Raw genomic sequence first — 17,522 nt, 5'->3', positions numbered from 1 at the left:
CTGGGGTGTACTGTAGTCATTCTAACTAGATTATCCTAAAAGATTTTAAAATAATTTAACACGAGACTATTAAATTGGAAGTATTCTTGCGAAGAAGTCTAGCTGTGAAATGGATTTGGGGATTAGATTAAGTGAGGTAATCTACTTGAAAGAGACTTGACACCTGCAGGGAAACAGGTATTTGTGTCTTTCCTAAAGAAAGTATATCCGGTGCTATTAATATTTTGCTATATAGTCTGCCTCTGGTTTCTTAAATTTCTTTTAGATTATGATTAAAGTTAGTGGAATAGACATTACTTTTAAAAGATTAAAAATTCACTAATGGCTTTTAAGAATACCACATATTGTTTTTTTTTCTTTCTATCAGATTTTCTTCTGTCCTTTTATGATAGATCATTGAATAATTTTTTTAGTGTACTTACATTTTTTTGTAGTTGTTCTAAACTCACTATATTGGTAGAAAATATCTAATAATCGAGCTTAAGGAAGTAAATGTAAGCAAAATATGAATTACCATGGCCAGAGACTGGATTCAAGTTATCTTGTTAGCACACCAAGTTGTGGAAGCAGTTACATGAACTGTTATAGCCACAGGTAAAGGGGGCAGGTACTTGAGAGATGTACTGTTCTTTCAGAGGACCTGAGTAGGTGGTTCACAACAGTGTGAGTCCAGTTCCAGAGAATGTGATAACTGTGGCCTCTGCAGGATCTGTGTGCTCATGCACATACCTACATCATGTAGTTAAATAAAATCTTAAGCACTAGCAAAGGCCAGATGCTTGCAAAGCTTACAACAGGTTTCACCTAATATTCCTGATGAGGTCAGACCAAAACCAGGTTGAATTATTAAAAGGACTATTCCTTAGGCAGTTTTGGCTTTCCATCTACAATACATTCTCCACAGCACGATGTTCTAGTCAGCCAAGGTCAATGTCATTAATAACAGATGGGACTTTTTGGAGCACTTTAGTTCCACAGGCTCTTGATCGTCTCCATGTTTTTGCTAAACTCCAGTAAAGCGGTAGATTGCTGATTCCAAAACACAGAAGCACACATACAGCCTACTTAATACCTAACTCTTAAGGGGAAGCAAGTGTTAGAACCAAGATTACAGAAAAAGGGTTGGCTGTTCCACAAGCCCTAGCTCCCTGCTCCTTGTGGTGGTGCCTAGAGCCAGGGACCTAGAGGATATGTAGTCTGGGTTAACATCAGCGGTCATTCGGCCAAGGGTTTGTGCTAACCGGGATGAGTCATTCCGGGCCACCTCGGCCTGGAGCCGCGCCCAGCAGACCAGCCTGGCTCGTCCCAGCGGGGCGGGCGGAGACGGAGGCCGAGCGGCTGGGAAACCGGTGCGCCCGGCCGTGTCTCGCGGAGCCCGCAGCCATGGCTGGAAGCGAGCCCCGCGGAGCCGGCTCCCCGCCGCCCGCCAGCGACTGGGGCCGCCTGGAGGCTGCTATCCTGAGCGGCTGGAGGACCTTCTGGAATTCGGTGGGCAAGGAGCGGGCGACGCGGACGGCCTCCCGGAAGGAGGAGGCGGAGGAGACGAGCGCGCTGACGCGGCTGCCGGTGAGCCGAGGTCGCAGGCCGCGCACAGAGGCCGCCACAGCACCCGGGCCTGGGCCCGCAGGGCAGCCACTTCCGGGTGTGTGCTTGCCTGGAAGTGAAGGGGCCAGAATCGCTTAGATGGTGACTCTTGGTATCCCCTGACCAGCCAAGGTCGCTCCACAAATCACACTAATGACCAGCGAGATTATCCACAAGTTGTCAGTCGTCCAAATGGGATGTGTGGAAATCTGATGAAGGAAATGGGTTGGCTTGGAAAGCAATTCAGTGCCTTTGTTGTGCACATACTAATCTTCAGTCCCAGGTTCAATGAATTCCAGTTAGGGGGTCGCCCAGAGCAAGCATCTCTGATATATCCTAAGCCACAAAGCTGCCACGTAGTTGAAAATCAACGAAGTTACAAGAACCTCAAGTTAGGACAGGCTACAAAGAGAATGCATATTATTTAAAGCTTCAGAGAAAGATAAAATAGATTATACACTGTTGGTGACAATACTTTTATCTGTTGGTTTATTGGTACATTCCACTGACATTCATTCGTCTGTTCTCTGAAACTGATCAATACACTGTATAGAGAAATTCAAATGAGAGATTCACATGCTTTCATTTGATCTAGTGATAAAATCAGAAAAATATCCACTTGATACACGTTTATTTTGAAGAATAAATTATTAACTGGTACATCAACATACTCATGGGGAGAAATTAAAGGAACTGGCTATTCTGCTTGAAAAATAGAAAGTCAGAGCTTGAGTTTTCAACATTATAGGTGTGCTAGGAGTGAAAACGTTTAGTTTTGATTTTTCTCTAGATGGAGGGATAGTAAGATAGACTTAAGTATTGTAAAGAAGGAAGCATCCAGGTGACCTTTGGTATAACAATTATTAAATTACCACCAAATGGTTTCCCCAGACAGATGACTCCTTTCTCTTGTGTGCTGCTTGCCTCTGTTTCAGATTGATGTGCAGCTGTATATCTTGTCATTTCTTTCACCCCATGACCTGTGCCAGTTGGGAAGTACAGATCACTATTGGAATGAAACTGTAAGAGACCCAATTCTCTGGAGATACTTTCTGTTTCGAGATCTCCCTTCTTGGTCCTCTGTTGATTGGAAGTCACTTCCGGATCTAGAGATATTAAAAAAGCCCATATCTGAGGTCACCGACAGCACATGTTTTGATTACATGGAGGTGTAAGTATCTATTTCTATGACTTAACACGAGACAGTAAGCTCTAAATGGCCCACATTAGTTCTGACCCCAATATTAACTTGGTCTTTAGGATTTGTCTGAATGTCCCCTTGATAAAATTAGGGGTTGAGCAAATTGACTTTTTTTCATAGAACCCTTGCAGCTTTAAACTTTTGTTATTTTCCTGTGATGACTACCAGTATTTGATTAATTATATGTGGTACAGTAGACAAGAAAAAAACTTTCTTAAACTTCTCATAATATGTATAGTATTTTCCATTTTGTTAAACTGTAAATACATATTCATCATCAGAGAAGGAATGTCCCGAGACCAGAAAACAGTTCTTTTTGGTGAGGAAAAAGACTTTTTAAGACTCCATAGTCTTAAAGTTTGTGGTTTTTTTTTTTTTTAATTACCTGAAGGCCTCTAAGTTTCTTGAGTATCATGCACACGAGAAAAATACTTTTATTGAGCAAGTGCTGCATTTTGGGTTCTATGGGAGTCTGCTGTGTATATGTATGTGTATATGTCTACTCCTTGTGTATATGTCCTTGTTCAACCTGAGGATTTTATCTTTGTGTTAAGTATGTAGAGGGCCAGAGAGGCTACATGGTTTGCATATGGTATGGTGTATAAAGGGTTGGTTAATAGTATCATGTTCCCTCAGAATATGTCAGTGTATATAGGTAAAACTTGCTTTACTGTGAACTCCACATATAAAGCATAATAAAATAAATTCAAAGAATCTCTGTCCTTTGGCTCTAAGAATTGCTTAGTGATTCAGTGGCTACATATAGGATTTTCTCCCACTGTTTTGTTACTCAGCCTCTCTGACCCAGATGCTAGCTATCCTGTCAGATACCAGGAGGTGACTGGGTCAAAATGTATATGATCTTTTTAGATAATCTCAAAGTACACTGACATTTCTTTTTTTAAAATTACCCTAATTTATTATTTATTGTGTGTATTTGTGGGTAGGCACACATACCTTTTGGAGTCCAGTTTCTCCTCCCACCACATGGGTCCCTGGGATTGAACCTGAGTCATCAGGCTTGGCTACAAGCCCTGGTACCTACTGAGCCATCATGGTTTCTTTCACATGATTTTTATTTTGCTAATTTTCAGCGAGGTCTATTTGGGCCTCCTTGTGTATTTATTTAGTATTTTCAATCAGCTATTATGTGAAACCTATTAAAGGAGTATTTAAGAAACTCGATATTAGTGGCTTTAGTGATATTTTTAGATTTTTATTATGGGGGTTCTCAATCTTAACGTTATGGAGGTTTTGGACCAGTTTTTAGTGTCCTGGGAGTTTTAGGATGGGTGGTGACATCTCTAGTTCTACTAAGTCACTTTTAGTATCGCAGCCTTCTCCTCCCCAGATGTGCACATAAAATTGTTCAGACATTGCCAAGTACTATAGGATAAATATAAAATCTTTCTTAGGAAGAGAACAGCTACTATTCTATATAATTAGTTTCAACTATCCAAACAAACATTAGAACACATGTTTCATGTAAGAAATTTAAGTAAAAGAAAGTAAATAACGTCTTCCTTAGGGAGGTTCTGCAGCCTTATGGTCACCCCACTCTAGCACCTAGTGTTTTCCCTTGGCTCTCTGCTACTTACATGTTATAACGGTGTTTATCCTATACTGTCTGGGAGGGCTGAATCTATAATCTTTATATTACCATGTATTACAGAGGACTCAATAAATGATATATTCTCAAATGAACAAGCTAAATGTTTTCTATTTTATTTTCTAATTGTGACAATTTTATGCAGTTATAAAATGTGCTGTCCATATACGAGAAGAGCCTTGAAAGCCAGCCGTCCTATGTATGGAGCGGTTACCTCTTTCTTACACTCACTGATCATTCAGAATGAACCCCGGTTTGCTATGTTTGGACCAGGTTTGGAAGAACTGAACACATCTTTGGTGTTGAGTTTGATGTCTTCTGAGGATCTTTGCCCAACTGCTGGTTTACCTCATAGACAGATTGACGGTAATTTTCATGTTAATATACAATACCTAGTAATGACAATACTTGGAGCTTGACATTAGTGTTAAAGAGATAGACATTTAAAAAATTAAACCTTGTAATAAAATATAGAAATTGGCGAATGGGCTCCTGGTCCTACTAAATGGGAAAAATTGGTATAAGAAGTACTTTTCTTCTTAATTTTCCAAGTTTTTAATTTTAGAATTTAATAATATGTTAAGAATAAATTTCAACAGACCATAGCATGTTTACCATAGGAGAAATATATCAAGAAAACCACTGAATATCAATTTGCGAAGTCCACAAAACAGCGTGTGAGGTGGGAATGTATCATTAACATGAGCAGTGACAGAATGTAAGATATGCTTTACTCATTGTATATATACAGAGATTTGGAACCAATCGGGGTCTTCCATAAAGGCCAATAGATCTAAGTGAGGACACAGGAAAGTATTTGGGTGATTAGAATATGATCAGTTAGTTTCCTTTTTTAATTAATTAATTTATTATATATTAGTACACTGTAGCTGTCTTCAGACACACCAGAAGAGGGCATCAGATCCCATTACAGATGGTTGAGAGCCACCATGTGGTTGCTAGGATTTGAACTCAGGACCTCTGGAAGAGCAGTCAATGCTCTTAACCACTGAGCCATCTCTCCAGCCCAATCAGTTTGTTTTGAATAGAAAGATAACAACCAAAGAAGGCTGCACATTGAAGATGATGCCTCCTAAGACTCTTTAGGCTTAGGAGATATATATACCCTTAAGACAACAAGAAAAAAAAGCACAACGTTCTGAATGTTTAGGACTCAGAAAAGGCACAACGTTCTGAATGTTTAAGACTTAGTTGAGTATCTCTAAATCTAGAAAGAATGGATTTTGGTGAGCAACGACATGTGGGGTACCTAATCAGACTTTCATTTTAGAGTGTTTATTCTGGCTCCTGAGTAAAAAACTGATTAGAAGGGGCTGAAGAAGCTGCTCTAATGTATGATAAAAGGGATCACTGGATGAAGCAAATAACTATTGGGGATGAAACTTGGTGCAATTAATAAAGATAATGTAATAAGGATAGCTGCAGGCTTCTGCCTTGGGGTTAATGTTGAGTAGAAAGCCATTCACTTGGGTAAGGAATCACCAGTGGAGAATGACTTTTGTGGTTGTTGGTTTTGGTAGCAGGAGCTAGGGATGGAATTGCTGACTCTGAGGACTGCAGGTTATATAAACCAAGATGAGTGTTGTACGCAACCCAATTTCATTAGGTTCCACAAGGACAAGGACCTTGTCAGTTTTATTTTGGTTTGTATATGTCATACCAGACATGTCATAGCCTCTACACTATGGTGGTTTGAGTGAGAATGGCCTCCATAGGGCCATATAGTCAAATACTTGACCCGAGTTGGTAGAACTATTTGGTAAGTATTAAGAGGTATGTCCTCGTTGGAAGAGGTTTGTCACTGAGGGAAGGCTTTGAGGTTTCGAACACTCACACACCATTACTAGTTAGCTTTCTCTTCCTTGTGCTTGTAGCTCAGATAGAAGCTCCCAGCAAGTGCTACAGCCTGCCTGCCTGTTGCTGTGCACACGTCGTAATGGTCATGGACTCTCACCCTTTGGAACCATGAGCTGTCAGATTAAATCCTGTGTTTTATAAGTTGATTATGGTGTTTAGTCACAGCAATAGAAAAATAAGAAAAGTAACAACTATGGTGCACACACACACACATTTAGTAAATGAATGACTGATTATGTGTTCAGATCTGAAGAATTAACAACTGAGAGTCATAAGCAGTTCTCACGGATTTGGAAGTTTAGGAGGGTAGAGAAGATAGTGATCTGCATGCTGAAGTCTACTGTGTGGAGAGAGATGATTGTGGATGACAGAGTTGAGGAAGGAGAGACTGAATGATGTGTTTTTCAGATGGAGCTCTTCCAGGGTGTTCTTGAGTAATGGTTTAGACAAGTCGTTGGGAATAGAGAGCCTACTCCTTCACCATGGGGTCTGAGGAAATAAAGCAATCTTGGTAAATAGGAGTCCTTGGCAAGAGAAGTATTACCTAAGGCAGACCAGTTCCAGTCAAGGGCTTAGAGTAAGGCAATACTTCAGGAAAAGCCAGAACACATGAGGAAATCAGACAATTATGAAATGGCATTTACTTTCCCCTTAGAGACTTAAGTGAGTGCTTGAAAATGCCAGTCTACAAGATCAGGGAAGATCATGGGTTGCATAATAAATCGGGCTGAGGTTAAATGTGTTGAAAGGATAATTTCTGGAAATTGAGACTGATAAAAGTGAAGAGCAGAAATATTTGGTTTCTAGTTCCATGTGCTTTTTTGTGAAATATCACGGAGAAGTAGAGGAATGTGTGGCTCGGGATACTTATGGTTTTAGTGCCCACAAGTCCAGATCTATAAACATGTTGCTTAGAATGGTGACAGAGGGTGACACGACATGACATAGCTTATTTAGTCAGAAGTCAAGAATTAGGGGAAAGAAAAGCTGGAGCTGTCTCTAATGAGGTGAGCTTTGTTTGTACGTCTGAAGGCCAATGGCATTGTAGAGAAGAGAAATACTTAGACTTGTATCACTAAGCAATGAATCTGCTATTGCAAGAAAGTCTAGGTAAAACTAAAGGAATTGGAGGGCTGGTTAGAAGCGGTCACAGACGTCAGGTAGTTAATTTGTACTGAAAGGAGAACGGCAGTGGAGAGAAGCAAACAGAACAGAGAGGACATTTATATAGCAAGAACTAGAGCTATGGAATAAAGAGGGATTTTTTTTTCCCCAGAAGGCCAAAAAAGACATCAATCATTAATAAAACAACAAACTTGCAACAACAACAACAACAACAATAACACCAGATGTTAAGAAAGAAACAGCAATGGTGTTGAGTTGAGTCAGACACAAAAGAGTAAGAAGCCAATATTTAGCAATCTAGGTTTATCTCATAGTTCAAATAATCCTCACAGTTATCCCTAAAAAAAGTTCATATTATTTCAGATTTGTGTCAAAACAGTCTCTCCCAAGTCAGTGACTACCATGGCAAGTTTAGGATTCTAACCCAAGTCACCCTACTTCCAAATTCCAGCATCTGCAGTTGTGACTCAATGTCTGACTTGTAACGACAGGCCACACGTTTATAAACAGTTTTCCTAGGGGAGGCGTGGGCTCTCGCTGACTGTATCCACAGAGTTTAAAACCAATGGAAGCATAAAATACGGGGAGGAATCAGTACTGGGCTAAACAGAACTAGTGGCCACACCCCAGCTGCTGCTGTGAAGTACGCCCAACACTTAGCTCTCCCTCCAGGTTCTTACTGCCTGTGAGTCAAAGTTACACACACCCCTCCCCCCGCCTTAAGTCACAAGCATTGCATCTCATTCCAAAGTTGCATATAACTTGCTGGGGTTTTTCCTCTGCCCTTTTTGATTTCACTGGAGGGTTTTTTTTTTTTTGTTTGTTTTTTGTTTTTTTGTTTTTACTGTTTTTATTATGGGTTTGTTTGTATAACTGACTTTTGCATGCAGGTATTGGATCTGGAGTCAGTTTCCAGTTGAGCAATCAACACAAATTCAACATCCTGATACTGTACTCAACTACCAGGTAAGGCGAACCGTTTGCAAGGCTCCCTGCAACATCAGCACTGGAACACCTGAGTGGAATGGAACTTGTTTACTGTCTCAGTGTCGCCCATGTTTACACTTCTTCTCCTTGCAGAAAGGAAAGAGACAGAGCGAGGGAGGAGCACACAAGCACGGTTAACAAGATGTTCAGCCTACAGAGCGAGGGAGACGAGCAACAGGGGAGCCGCTACAGCGTTATCCCACAGATTCAGAAAGTGTGTGAGGTTGTAGATGGGTTTATCTACGTGGCAAATGCTGAAGCTCATAGACGTAAGCTTCCTTTTCTCTCCTACAAGGCGCTACAGCATCACAAAAACAGCAGTTAGAGGTTTACCACTGTGAGTTTCTGGCCGTTACCATCACTCGTGTTCTCAGCCCTTGCTGTATAGTAGGATCACGTGGGAGATTCCTAGACTGCCACATTGTCATCCCTGGATTTGCCCAGAATCCTGCACGTCTGGTTTCTATAAGCACCACAGGGTTCCGATATAAGCCAAAGCTCGATTCGCCGTATTCTTTTGTTTAATTCTACATTTTAAAATTTATTGATGCTCTCTCTGCCTCTGATATATTCAAATGATTTGTGCAGGTAACTGACAATGTGTTGGTTCATTCTTACCCGTATAATAGAGAGATGCGGGGATAGGTGTTTAATTGAGTAGGTTAAAGTTAATTAAATCAGTGGGTTGATACTATTCTCCATATACTCTCAATAATTGTCACTGACAATGTTGTGTTGGAACGACATTGGTATATTTGGTATGTCTTTGAACCGTGAGACAGTGTTATAATTTCCTCCCAATCTTTTGTGTACAAGTTAGAGTATAAATATAGAATGAATTGTTTAATATGTATATACTGCTTCTATATAACACACATCATAAATATTATAGTTATTTAGTGTGTTGAATTAATTTACCACAAATTTATTTCTCTACCAGTCTGTTAAATCCTGGAGGAAATTATACTTAGAAATCCTGGATAAAATTATTCATATTATTCCATTATTCAATGGAAGACTTAATTGTTCAGCAAAAAGTTATTGAACCACCAATATTTGTATTCGTTGGTGGAGATATGGCTGAGAGCTAACACTGGCAGAGCTTACTTTTGTCTTCCAGATTGATCCTAACAGCTTCCTGTAAAACGGGGAGGAAAAGCAGGGGTTAGCATAATTCGTAACTGAGGTCTCAGGTTCAATCCTAAGCACGATCAAGGGGGAAAATCCACAGGATACAAAAATAATTTGTACCTATTTCCTGTATCTTGGCCATGCAGCCCTTCTGGATGTGCACTAAAAGGGTAGTGGAGGACAGGAGACCCCTTGGTCCTTCGTGGCTGAGGCAAGTGTTGATCGACTGCAACACAGGGGAGTAGAGTGCAGCCCTGCTTTCTATATCATTTTCTCAAACGAAGCCATAGCTTCCTGTCAACAGCCATAGGATGAGAAATTCCCCTGCCTTTTATTCTGGCAGAGGCTGCCTGCTACCTTAGACAATGGTAGAAGCCAAAGCTCTTTGCCTGAACACAGACGTCAGGACCCAGCTCACAGCAAGCACTCTGGACTGAAGGAAATCTTTGTTTTCTGGTTCCTTGTCTGATTGGTTGATGTCACAAATCAATACAGTTTCGAGAATATTCAGGTGTACTGATTGTTTAAAGTAACTGTAGCATGATAATTTGCTACTACACATTCTGCAACTGTCTGATAACCCTCTGATAGGAAGCACCTTTCTACCAGTACAGGGAAGAATTTAGGAGTCATGCTGGGACACCAAAAAAATGTTTTCACTATTTATGCCCTGGTGCTGGCATGTGAAACTGAGCTTGGCCCTCACTATGTCGCCTGGGCTGGCTTTGAACTGACGGCATTTGTTCTGCCTCAGTCTCCTGATTTCTGGGTATTACCAGGGTGATCCACCACACCTGACTGGAGAGACTTTGAATTCTCTGTGTTGACAGTAACTACCACAGTAGAGACCATATCCATCAATGATGACTCATTTGACTGGAATCAACATGTCAGTGACACAGCAGTCACAGGAGCTGGCTTCTGAGAGTCAGCCCTCTTCACTCCAGTCTCTAACTGTTTTTTTTTTTTTATATATATATAAAACATCTAGCTTTAAATCTAAAAGTTCTGAGACAGAAAAAAACCGTGGTTTGTACTGGCAGTCTAAGTTTCTTGGGAGCTGGTGTAGGGAAATGGCTTGGGAATTTTGTTTACCACAGAATGTCTGTGATCTAGACTCTCCAGTAAAAGGCAGACATAAAAGATTTGGATGAAAAAAAAATAGGCCCAATCTTAGGCCCAGATGTAGGAAGTAAGACCCTTCAAAGAAAGAGTTATCAGATAGTTGCAGAATGTGTAAGAGAAAATTATCATGTCACGGTTACTTTAAACAATCGGTACACCTGAGTGTTATTCTGACTATTTCTTTATGACCTCATCTAAATTTATATCTTTGAAAGACTATTTCATAGAATTCTGTGGCAGAACAATATATAAATCCAAGTAATAAAGGCAGTTGTTGTACTTAAATCCTACTAAAAATTTTAATTCCTTTGTGTGCTATTTTAAATATAATTATTTTTAGAGCAATTTTGAGTAATGCAAATTATGTATTTTAATTTAAATTCCTTAGGTCATGAATGGCAAGATGAATTTTCTCGTATTATGGCCATGACAGATCCAGCTTTTGGATCTTCAGGAAGACCAATGCTGGTTTTATCTTGTATTTCTCAAGCAGATGTAAAAAGAATGCCTTGTTTTTATTTAGCTCATGAACTTCGTCTCAGTCTTCTGAACCACCCATGGATGGTAAGGTCTTAACTGCTCTGGCACCCAAGAACCCATTTTTAGTGTTCTTTCTATGATATGTCTTCATTCATATGTATGCATGTGTTTGTTTACAGGTATGTGTCTTGTGAGTTTTCTTTTACGATAACAAAATAGCTGAAACAGGAACCTAAAAAGAAGACAGGCATATCTGTCTCAGCTTTTAACGTTTTTATTTCTTGTTCAGTTGACTTTGATTTTGAGCCTGTGCAAAGGCTCATAGTATGAGCGCATGACAGAGAACCTCTGTCTTGGAACAAAAAGGAACAAGAAAGAGGAAGGGGCTGAGATCCCAGTAAGGCTTCAAGGAACATTCCAGATGATCCCCCACTAGTCACTACTTGTTAAAAGTGTTACCTCTAACTAATAGCACCTCAGGGTGGGGACCAAGCCTCTAACACTCAGAACTTTAGGGAAAACTACTTGGGAGGACAACATTCATCTTTGATGTGAACTACCATTTTAATGTAAAATATAAGGGCTTGATTGATAGGTGCTAGTAAATTAGAATTGTCCATCTGTTCTCTACTTACCTCTCCTATTGTAGGAACATTAAGACAGTAACTGGGGTTGTTTTTAAGGATGCTACTGTCCGGGTTGTCTCAACATCAATGTTAGTTATGCTTTACGAATTGTAAAAACATAGGTTGTCTGGGCTGAGGAGGTAGCTCAGTAGTAAACTACCTACCTAGTATGCAGGAGCCCCAACCTGCAAATGGTCTCCAGCACCACTGCAAATGTACGCCTCACAATCTGCTGCTTTGAATTGTATTCGAATAATGAAGTGTTTTTCAAATGGAAACTGAAATGAAACTTCATAGATGAACTTTATAATAGTCTCTAATGGTCTATTATCTTTTAATTTGTATCTTCTTTTACCACCACCACCACCATATCATCATCATCATCATCATCATCATCATCATCATCATCATCATTTTATTTATTTATTTTGAGACAGAGTCTCACTATGTAACTCTGGCCATCCTTGTTTTTGCTATGTAGATCAGGCTGGCCTCAAACTCACAGAGATCCACCTGCCTCTACCTTCCGAGTGCTGGGATTAAAGATCTTTCTTTTTTTTTAACCCTGACCCAGCTAAAAGTGTGTTGATATTGTTTAAAATTCAGAAAACCAACTGTTTATCTTTTATAATTTTTAAATCACTGTCCTGTATCTTGCTTATTTCTTTCTGTATCATAATTTGGTGTTTGATTTGTTCTGATTTCTCAAACCCACTGAAATACATCATTAGGATGTCTATTTGAAATGCTATTTATTTAATGGGGCCTGGACCTAACATATGCTCTTACCCCTGAAATCTTGTGTGTGTGTGTGTGTGTGTGTGTGTGTGTGTGTGTGTGTGTACGTTTTCAAATAAATATTTGTTGCTCTAACTTGCCTTTTTGTACTGTTTGCCATATATCATGTGTTTGATACTTTCCTTTTCTTTCTTTCTCTTCTTTCTTTCTCTTCTTTCCTTCTTTCTTTCTTTCTTCTTTCCTTCCCTTTCCTTTTCCTTCCTTCCTTCCTTCCTTCTTTCCTTCTAATTTCTTCAGTGGCCCGTTGTTTATTTATTAGTATGTTGAATCTACGTATTTGTCCATTTCTAACTTTTTATTATTGTTGTTATTTCCAGTTTTATTCTGTTGTATCCATAAAATATACATTTTCTACTTCATTATTATTATTGCTGAAGATTTTTGTCATCTAACATATGGTCTATTCTAGAGAATGTTCCAGTATTTGATGAAAAAAGTGTGTATTCTGCAGCTCTTAGCCAAATGTTTTTTAAATGTATTGCAGGTCCATTCAGCTTTGGCAGGTTTTGCAGTGTGTCGCATTTATCAGTTGGCTGGTTAGGTTGATTCAAAAGTGTTTTTAAAGTGGGTAAAGTGGGTGTTTTTGTTTTGTTTTGTTTTGTTTGTTTTGTTTTTGTTTTTGTTTGGAGGGATTGTTTTCCTGGATATATAAGAAGCCTGTTTCTTCTGTTTCAGAGCTTAGTTTTAGGAATAAAACTAATACTGAATTAGTTAGAAGATCACTAACTAAGATTAGTATAAGAGAAGATCACTTATTTACGCGACTGTGTCAGGTGATAGTACTGGAAAAATGGACGCAGGTTTTATGTGAGTCGTTTTAGCTCCCTTTAAAAGCATCACGGCTAGAGAAGTGTGACTTGTCACAATGTTCTGCTTTGAACTGACCGTGTTCTGATTACTTGTTTGCAGGTCCAGGATACAGAGGCTGAGACTCTGACTGGTTTCTTGAATGGCATTGAGTGGATTCTTGAAGAAGTAGAATCTAAGCATGCGAAATGAAGTTCCTTTGGGACCCTGGGAAGCCGCACGTCATGGTGTATGTGTTTCCGGTCCCTCCTGTTCCTGCCTCTCTGGAGGAGGGCTGTTTACTGGACAGCTACTACAGCTGGGCTTCTGACACTTTACCATGAATCAGCAGCAAGCTTCAATCCTACTACTTTTCCACAAAATGAACTCTCACATTTTTGATAATTTTATATTTTCTGTCTTTTTGAAAATATTAAATTCTGTAAAACCAAAGTTTGTGGTTCTTTCATTTCTCATGGTCTCTCTTTTGCTATCAAGGTGGCCCCACTAGGAAGCAGTAAGCCTGCTTAGCACACCATGGGATCGTTAGGATCTTTCAAGGACTCACTAACTGCTTATCAGAAAAAAGTTTCTAATCTGTCCTCAGCAGACACTAATTATGAAAATGTCACTAGAACTGCATTACTGCGATGACTACAACCTCTGTTCTCTTCTGATAGAATAGGAAGAATGGCACGTGTATGCCATATCTGATACCCTTTCAGTGAAAATTAGTTTTTCCTGGAAGTTGTCATGCTCGAAACATTTTGAGCAAGGGAATGTGATATTCTGTTTTATACCAGAGATTTATACGTATAAAGCTACCTCACCAATTGCTTGCACTTTTCAGAGGAAATGGCCTAGTGCCTTACTGAGACTGGGGGATTTCAAAATTGTAGTGAAAAGAATATAAATATTGCTGCACGGTGTGTGTGTTTGTATTTTGATGTATTTTGTTTTGTGGAGAAAGCTGTAACATACAGATGACCATGTTCCTTCTAAATGTTCAGGTGACTGTATTTCATTTTGACCAAGTCCATGGACTGTTTCTGGTGAAGGTAGAGTTCACAGCTGCACTGAGCCTCCTCAGTCAAGAGAGTTGGAGTAACTTGCATAGCAGGATTTTTCTTGAGATAAGACACTTACCTGTGATTCTGTTGATCTCATGAATAGGTTAAATTCCCTTATGAACGTAGCTCCCAAATTGACATTTAAAGAGCGCGTTTGTTCCCACCTCTTAATGTTATGTACAAGGGATCAAATGCAACGGGTGTTTCAGGAAGAACAGGTTGTATTAAAATCAGTCACGGTGTTGTTCTTGGCTTTAGTTGAAGAAATAGAGAAACAGAGAAGTGGGGAAATTTGTTAATAATCCAAGTCCCACATGATGCTATGGGAAGGTATGAGACATGGAAACTGCAAATCCCTTCCCCTAAGTTAAAAGAACTGTCACACTCATTCCTGGGACTGCTGAGGTCACTCAGCAGGTAAAAGACGAATGCTGAGTTAGATGCTATGTTAGTTGCTTTCCTGTGGCTAGGATAAGACTCCCTGGCCTAGGCAACTTACAAGAGAAAGGATTTAATTAGAGGGCTCATGATGCCAGAGGGTTAGAGTAGTAGAAATTTCACTCTTGATCCATAAACATGAGGCGGAGAGAAGAGAAAGAGAGAGAGAGAGAGAGAGAGAGAGAGAGAGAGAGAGAGAGAGAGAGAGACTAACTGGGAAATGGCATAGGCTTTTGAAACCTCAAAATCTACTCCCAGTGACAAACTTTCTCCAGCAAAGTCATAATAGTTCCATAAACTAGGGGGGTGGGGGGGTCTTTGAGGTTTCAGGTGCTCAAGCCAGGCACAGTGTCATTGTCTGTTCCTGTTGCCAGCTGATCCGGGTTTAGAACTCTCAACTACCTGCTCCATGTCTGCCTGCATGTGCCCGTACTTCTCACCATGACAATAATGCACTAAATTTCAGAGCTATAAGTTAGCCCAATGAAATGCTTTTCTTTAATAAGAGTTACTGTGGCCACGGTGTCTTTTTCATAGCAATAGAAACCCTAAGACATATCTTCAAGGAAAATTACTGATGTGCACAAAAACAACTAATTAAAAAAAAAAAAAACATGGGAACCTGAAGGAACAGACCGGATAAACAGTTCTCTGCACCCAAATCCCGTGGGAGGGAGAGCTAAACCTTCAGAGAAGCAGACACGCCTGGGAAACCAGAAGAGACTGCTCCCTGCACACACATCTCGGACGCCAGAGGAAAAAGCCAAAGACCATCTGGAACCCTGGTGCACTGAAGCTCCCGGAAGGGGCGGCACAGGTCTTCCTGGTTGCTGCCGCTGCAGAGAGCCCGTGGGCAGCACCCCACGAGCGAACTTGAGCCTCGGGACCACAGGTAAGACCAACTTTTCTGCTGCAAGTGACCTGCCTGGTGAACTCAAGACACAGGCCCACAGGAACAGCTGAAGACCTGTAGAGAGGAAAAACTACACGCCCGAAAGCAGAACACTCTGTCCCCATAACTGGCTGAAAGAAAACAGGAAAACAGGTCTACAGCACTCCTGACACACAGGCTTTTTTTTTTTTTTATTTTTATTTTTTTTTTTAATTAATTTATTTAATGTACAGCATTCTGCCTGCATATGTGACTGCAGGCCAGAAGAGGGCACCAGATCTCATTACAGATGGTTGTGAGCCACCATGTGGTTGCTGGGAATTGAACTCGTGACCTCTGGAAGAGCAGTCAGTGCTCTTAACCGTTGAGCCATCTCTCCAGCCCCCATTGTACAACTCTTTAAGAGGCGGAGCATGGTCGCGTACACCAGATTTCCTGGGTACTGATGAGGCTGAAGACAAAATAAGTTCAAGGCCAGCCTGGGCAGTTTAACTAATTAAGAAATAACATTTATGTATTCACTTTGTGTTTGTGCACATATGCGAACACCGTATGTGTGGTCCAAAGACAAGTCACAGAAGTCAATTTTCTCTTTCCACCATATGAATCCTGGGGACTGAACTTAAATCATCAGGTTTGACAGCAAACACTGAGCCATCTCACTGGCTCATATCCTGGGCAATCAAATTAGGCCCTTTCTCAACCAAAAACAAGATGGAGAGACTTGGGGGCGTGTCTCAGTGGTAGAGCCCCTGCCTAGAATCCCCCAGCGAGGGTCTGGGGGCGTGTCTCAGTGGTAGAGCCCCTGCCTAGAATCCCCCAGTGAGGGTCTGGGGGCGTGGCTCAGTGGTAGAGCCCCTGCCTAATATGTAACAGGCTCCATCCCCAATATCACACACAAAAAGATTTTTTACATAGGATAAAATTTTTTTAACCAGTGCTGACTTTTCTTTTTATATATTTTTTTCCGGAGCTTGGGACTGAACCCAGGCCCTTGCGCTTGCTGGGCAAACGCCCCCCCCCTCCTTTTTTTTTTTTTTTTTTTTTGCAGTCTCTTGACAAGGGCTTTCTCTTATGTTATTCTGTCACCAGATATTTCTTTTTTTTTTTTTTTTATTATCTTGAGTATTTCTTATATACATTTCAAGTGTTATTCCCTTTCCGGGTTTCCGGACAGACATCACCCTCCCCCCTCCCCTTCCTTGTGGGTGTTCCCCTCCCAAACCTCCCCCCATTGCCACCCTCCCCGCATAGTCTAGTTCAATGGGGGTTCAGTCTTAGCAGGACCCAGGGCTTCCCCTTCCACTGGTGCTCTTACTAGGATATTCATTGCTACCTATGGGGGCAGAGTCCAGGGTCAGTCCATGTATAGTCTTTAGGTAGTGGCTTAGTCCCTGGAAGCTCAGGTTGCTTGACATTGTTGTACTTTTGGGGTCTCGAGCACCTTCAAGCTCTTCCAGTTCTTTCTCTGATTCCTTCAACGGGGGACCTATTCTCAGTTCAGTGGTTTGATGCTGGCATTCGCCTCTGTATTTGCTGTATTCTGGCTGTGTCTCTCAGGAGCGATCTACATCCGGCTCCTGTCGGTCTGCACTTCTTTGCTTCATCCATCTTGTCTAATTGGGTGGCTGTATATGTATGGGCCACATGTGGGGCAGGCTCTGAATGGGTGTTCCTTCAGTCTCTGTTTTAATCTTTGCCTCTCCCTTCCCTGCCAAGGGTATTCTTTTTCTTCATTTAAAGAAGGAGTGAAGCATTCACATTTTGATCATCCGTCTTGAGTTTCCTTTGT

At 40.7% G+C, this 17,522-nt stretch overlaps 1 protein-coding gene across 1 annotated transcript; it reads left to right on the top strand.

Moving 5' to 3' along the window:
* Positions 1 to 915: 915 nt before the first annotated feature.
* Positions 916 to 13,910, top strand: Fbxo4 (F-box protein 4). Its single transcript, NM_001107672.1, has 7 exons — positions 916 to 1,566; positions 2,520 to 2,755; positions 4,540 to 4,760; positions 8,288 to 8,363; positions 8,478 to 8,653; positions 11,029 to 11,204; positions 13,454 to 13,910. The coding sequence occupies exons 1-7, from the start codon at positions 1,246 to 1,248 to the stop codon at positions 13,541 to 13,543; spliced, it is 1,296 nt and encodes a 431-aa protein (NP_001101142.1). The 5' UTR covers positions 916 to 1,245; the 3' UTR covers positions 13,544 to 13,910.
* Positions 13,911 to 17,522: the final 3,612 nt, after the last annotated feature.

Source organism: Rattus norvegicus, chromosome 2 (genome assembly GCF_036323735.1).
Source record: "Rattus norvegicus strain BN/NHsdMcwi chromosome 2, GRCr8, whole genome shotgun sequence".
Lineage (NCBI taxonomy): Eukaryota > Metazoa > Chordata > Mammalia > Rodentia > Muridae > Rattus > Rattus norvegicus.
The sequence above is the reverse complement of the archived record's forward strand: the minus strand, read 5'-3'. Positions and strand labels throughout refer to the sequence as shown.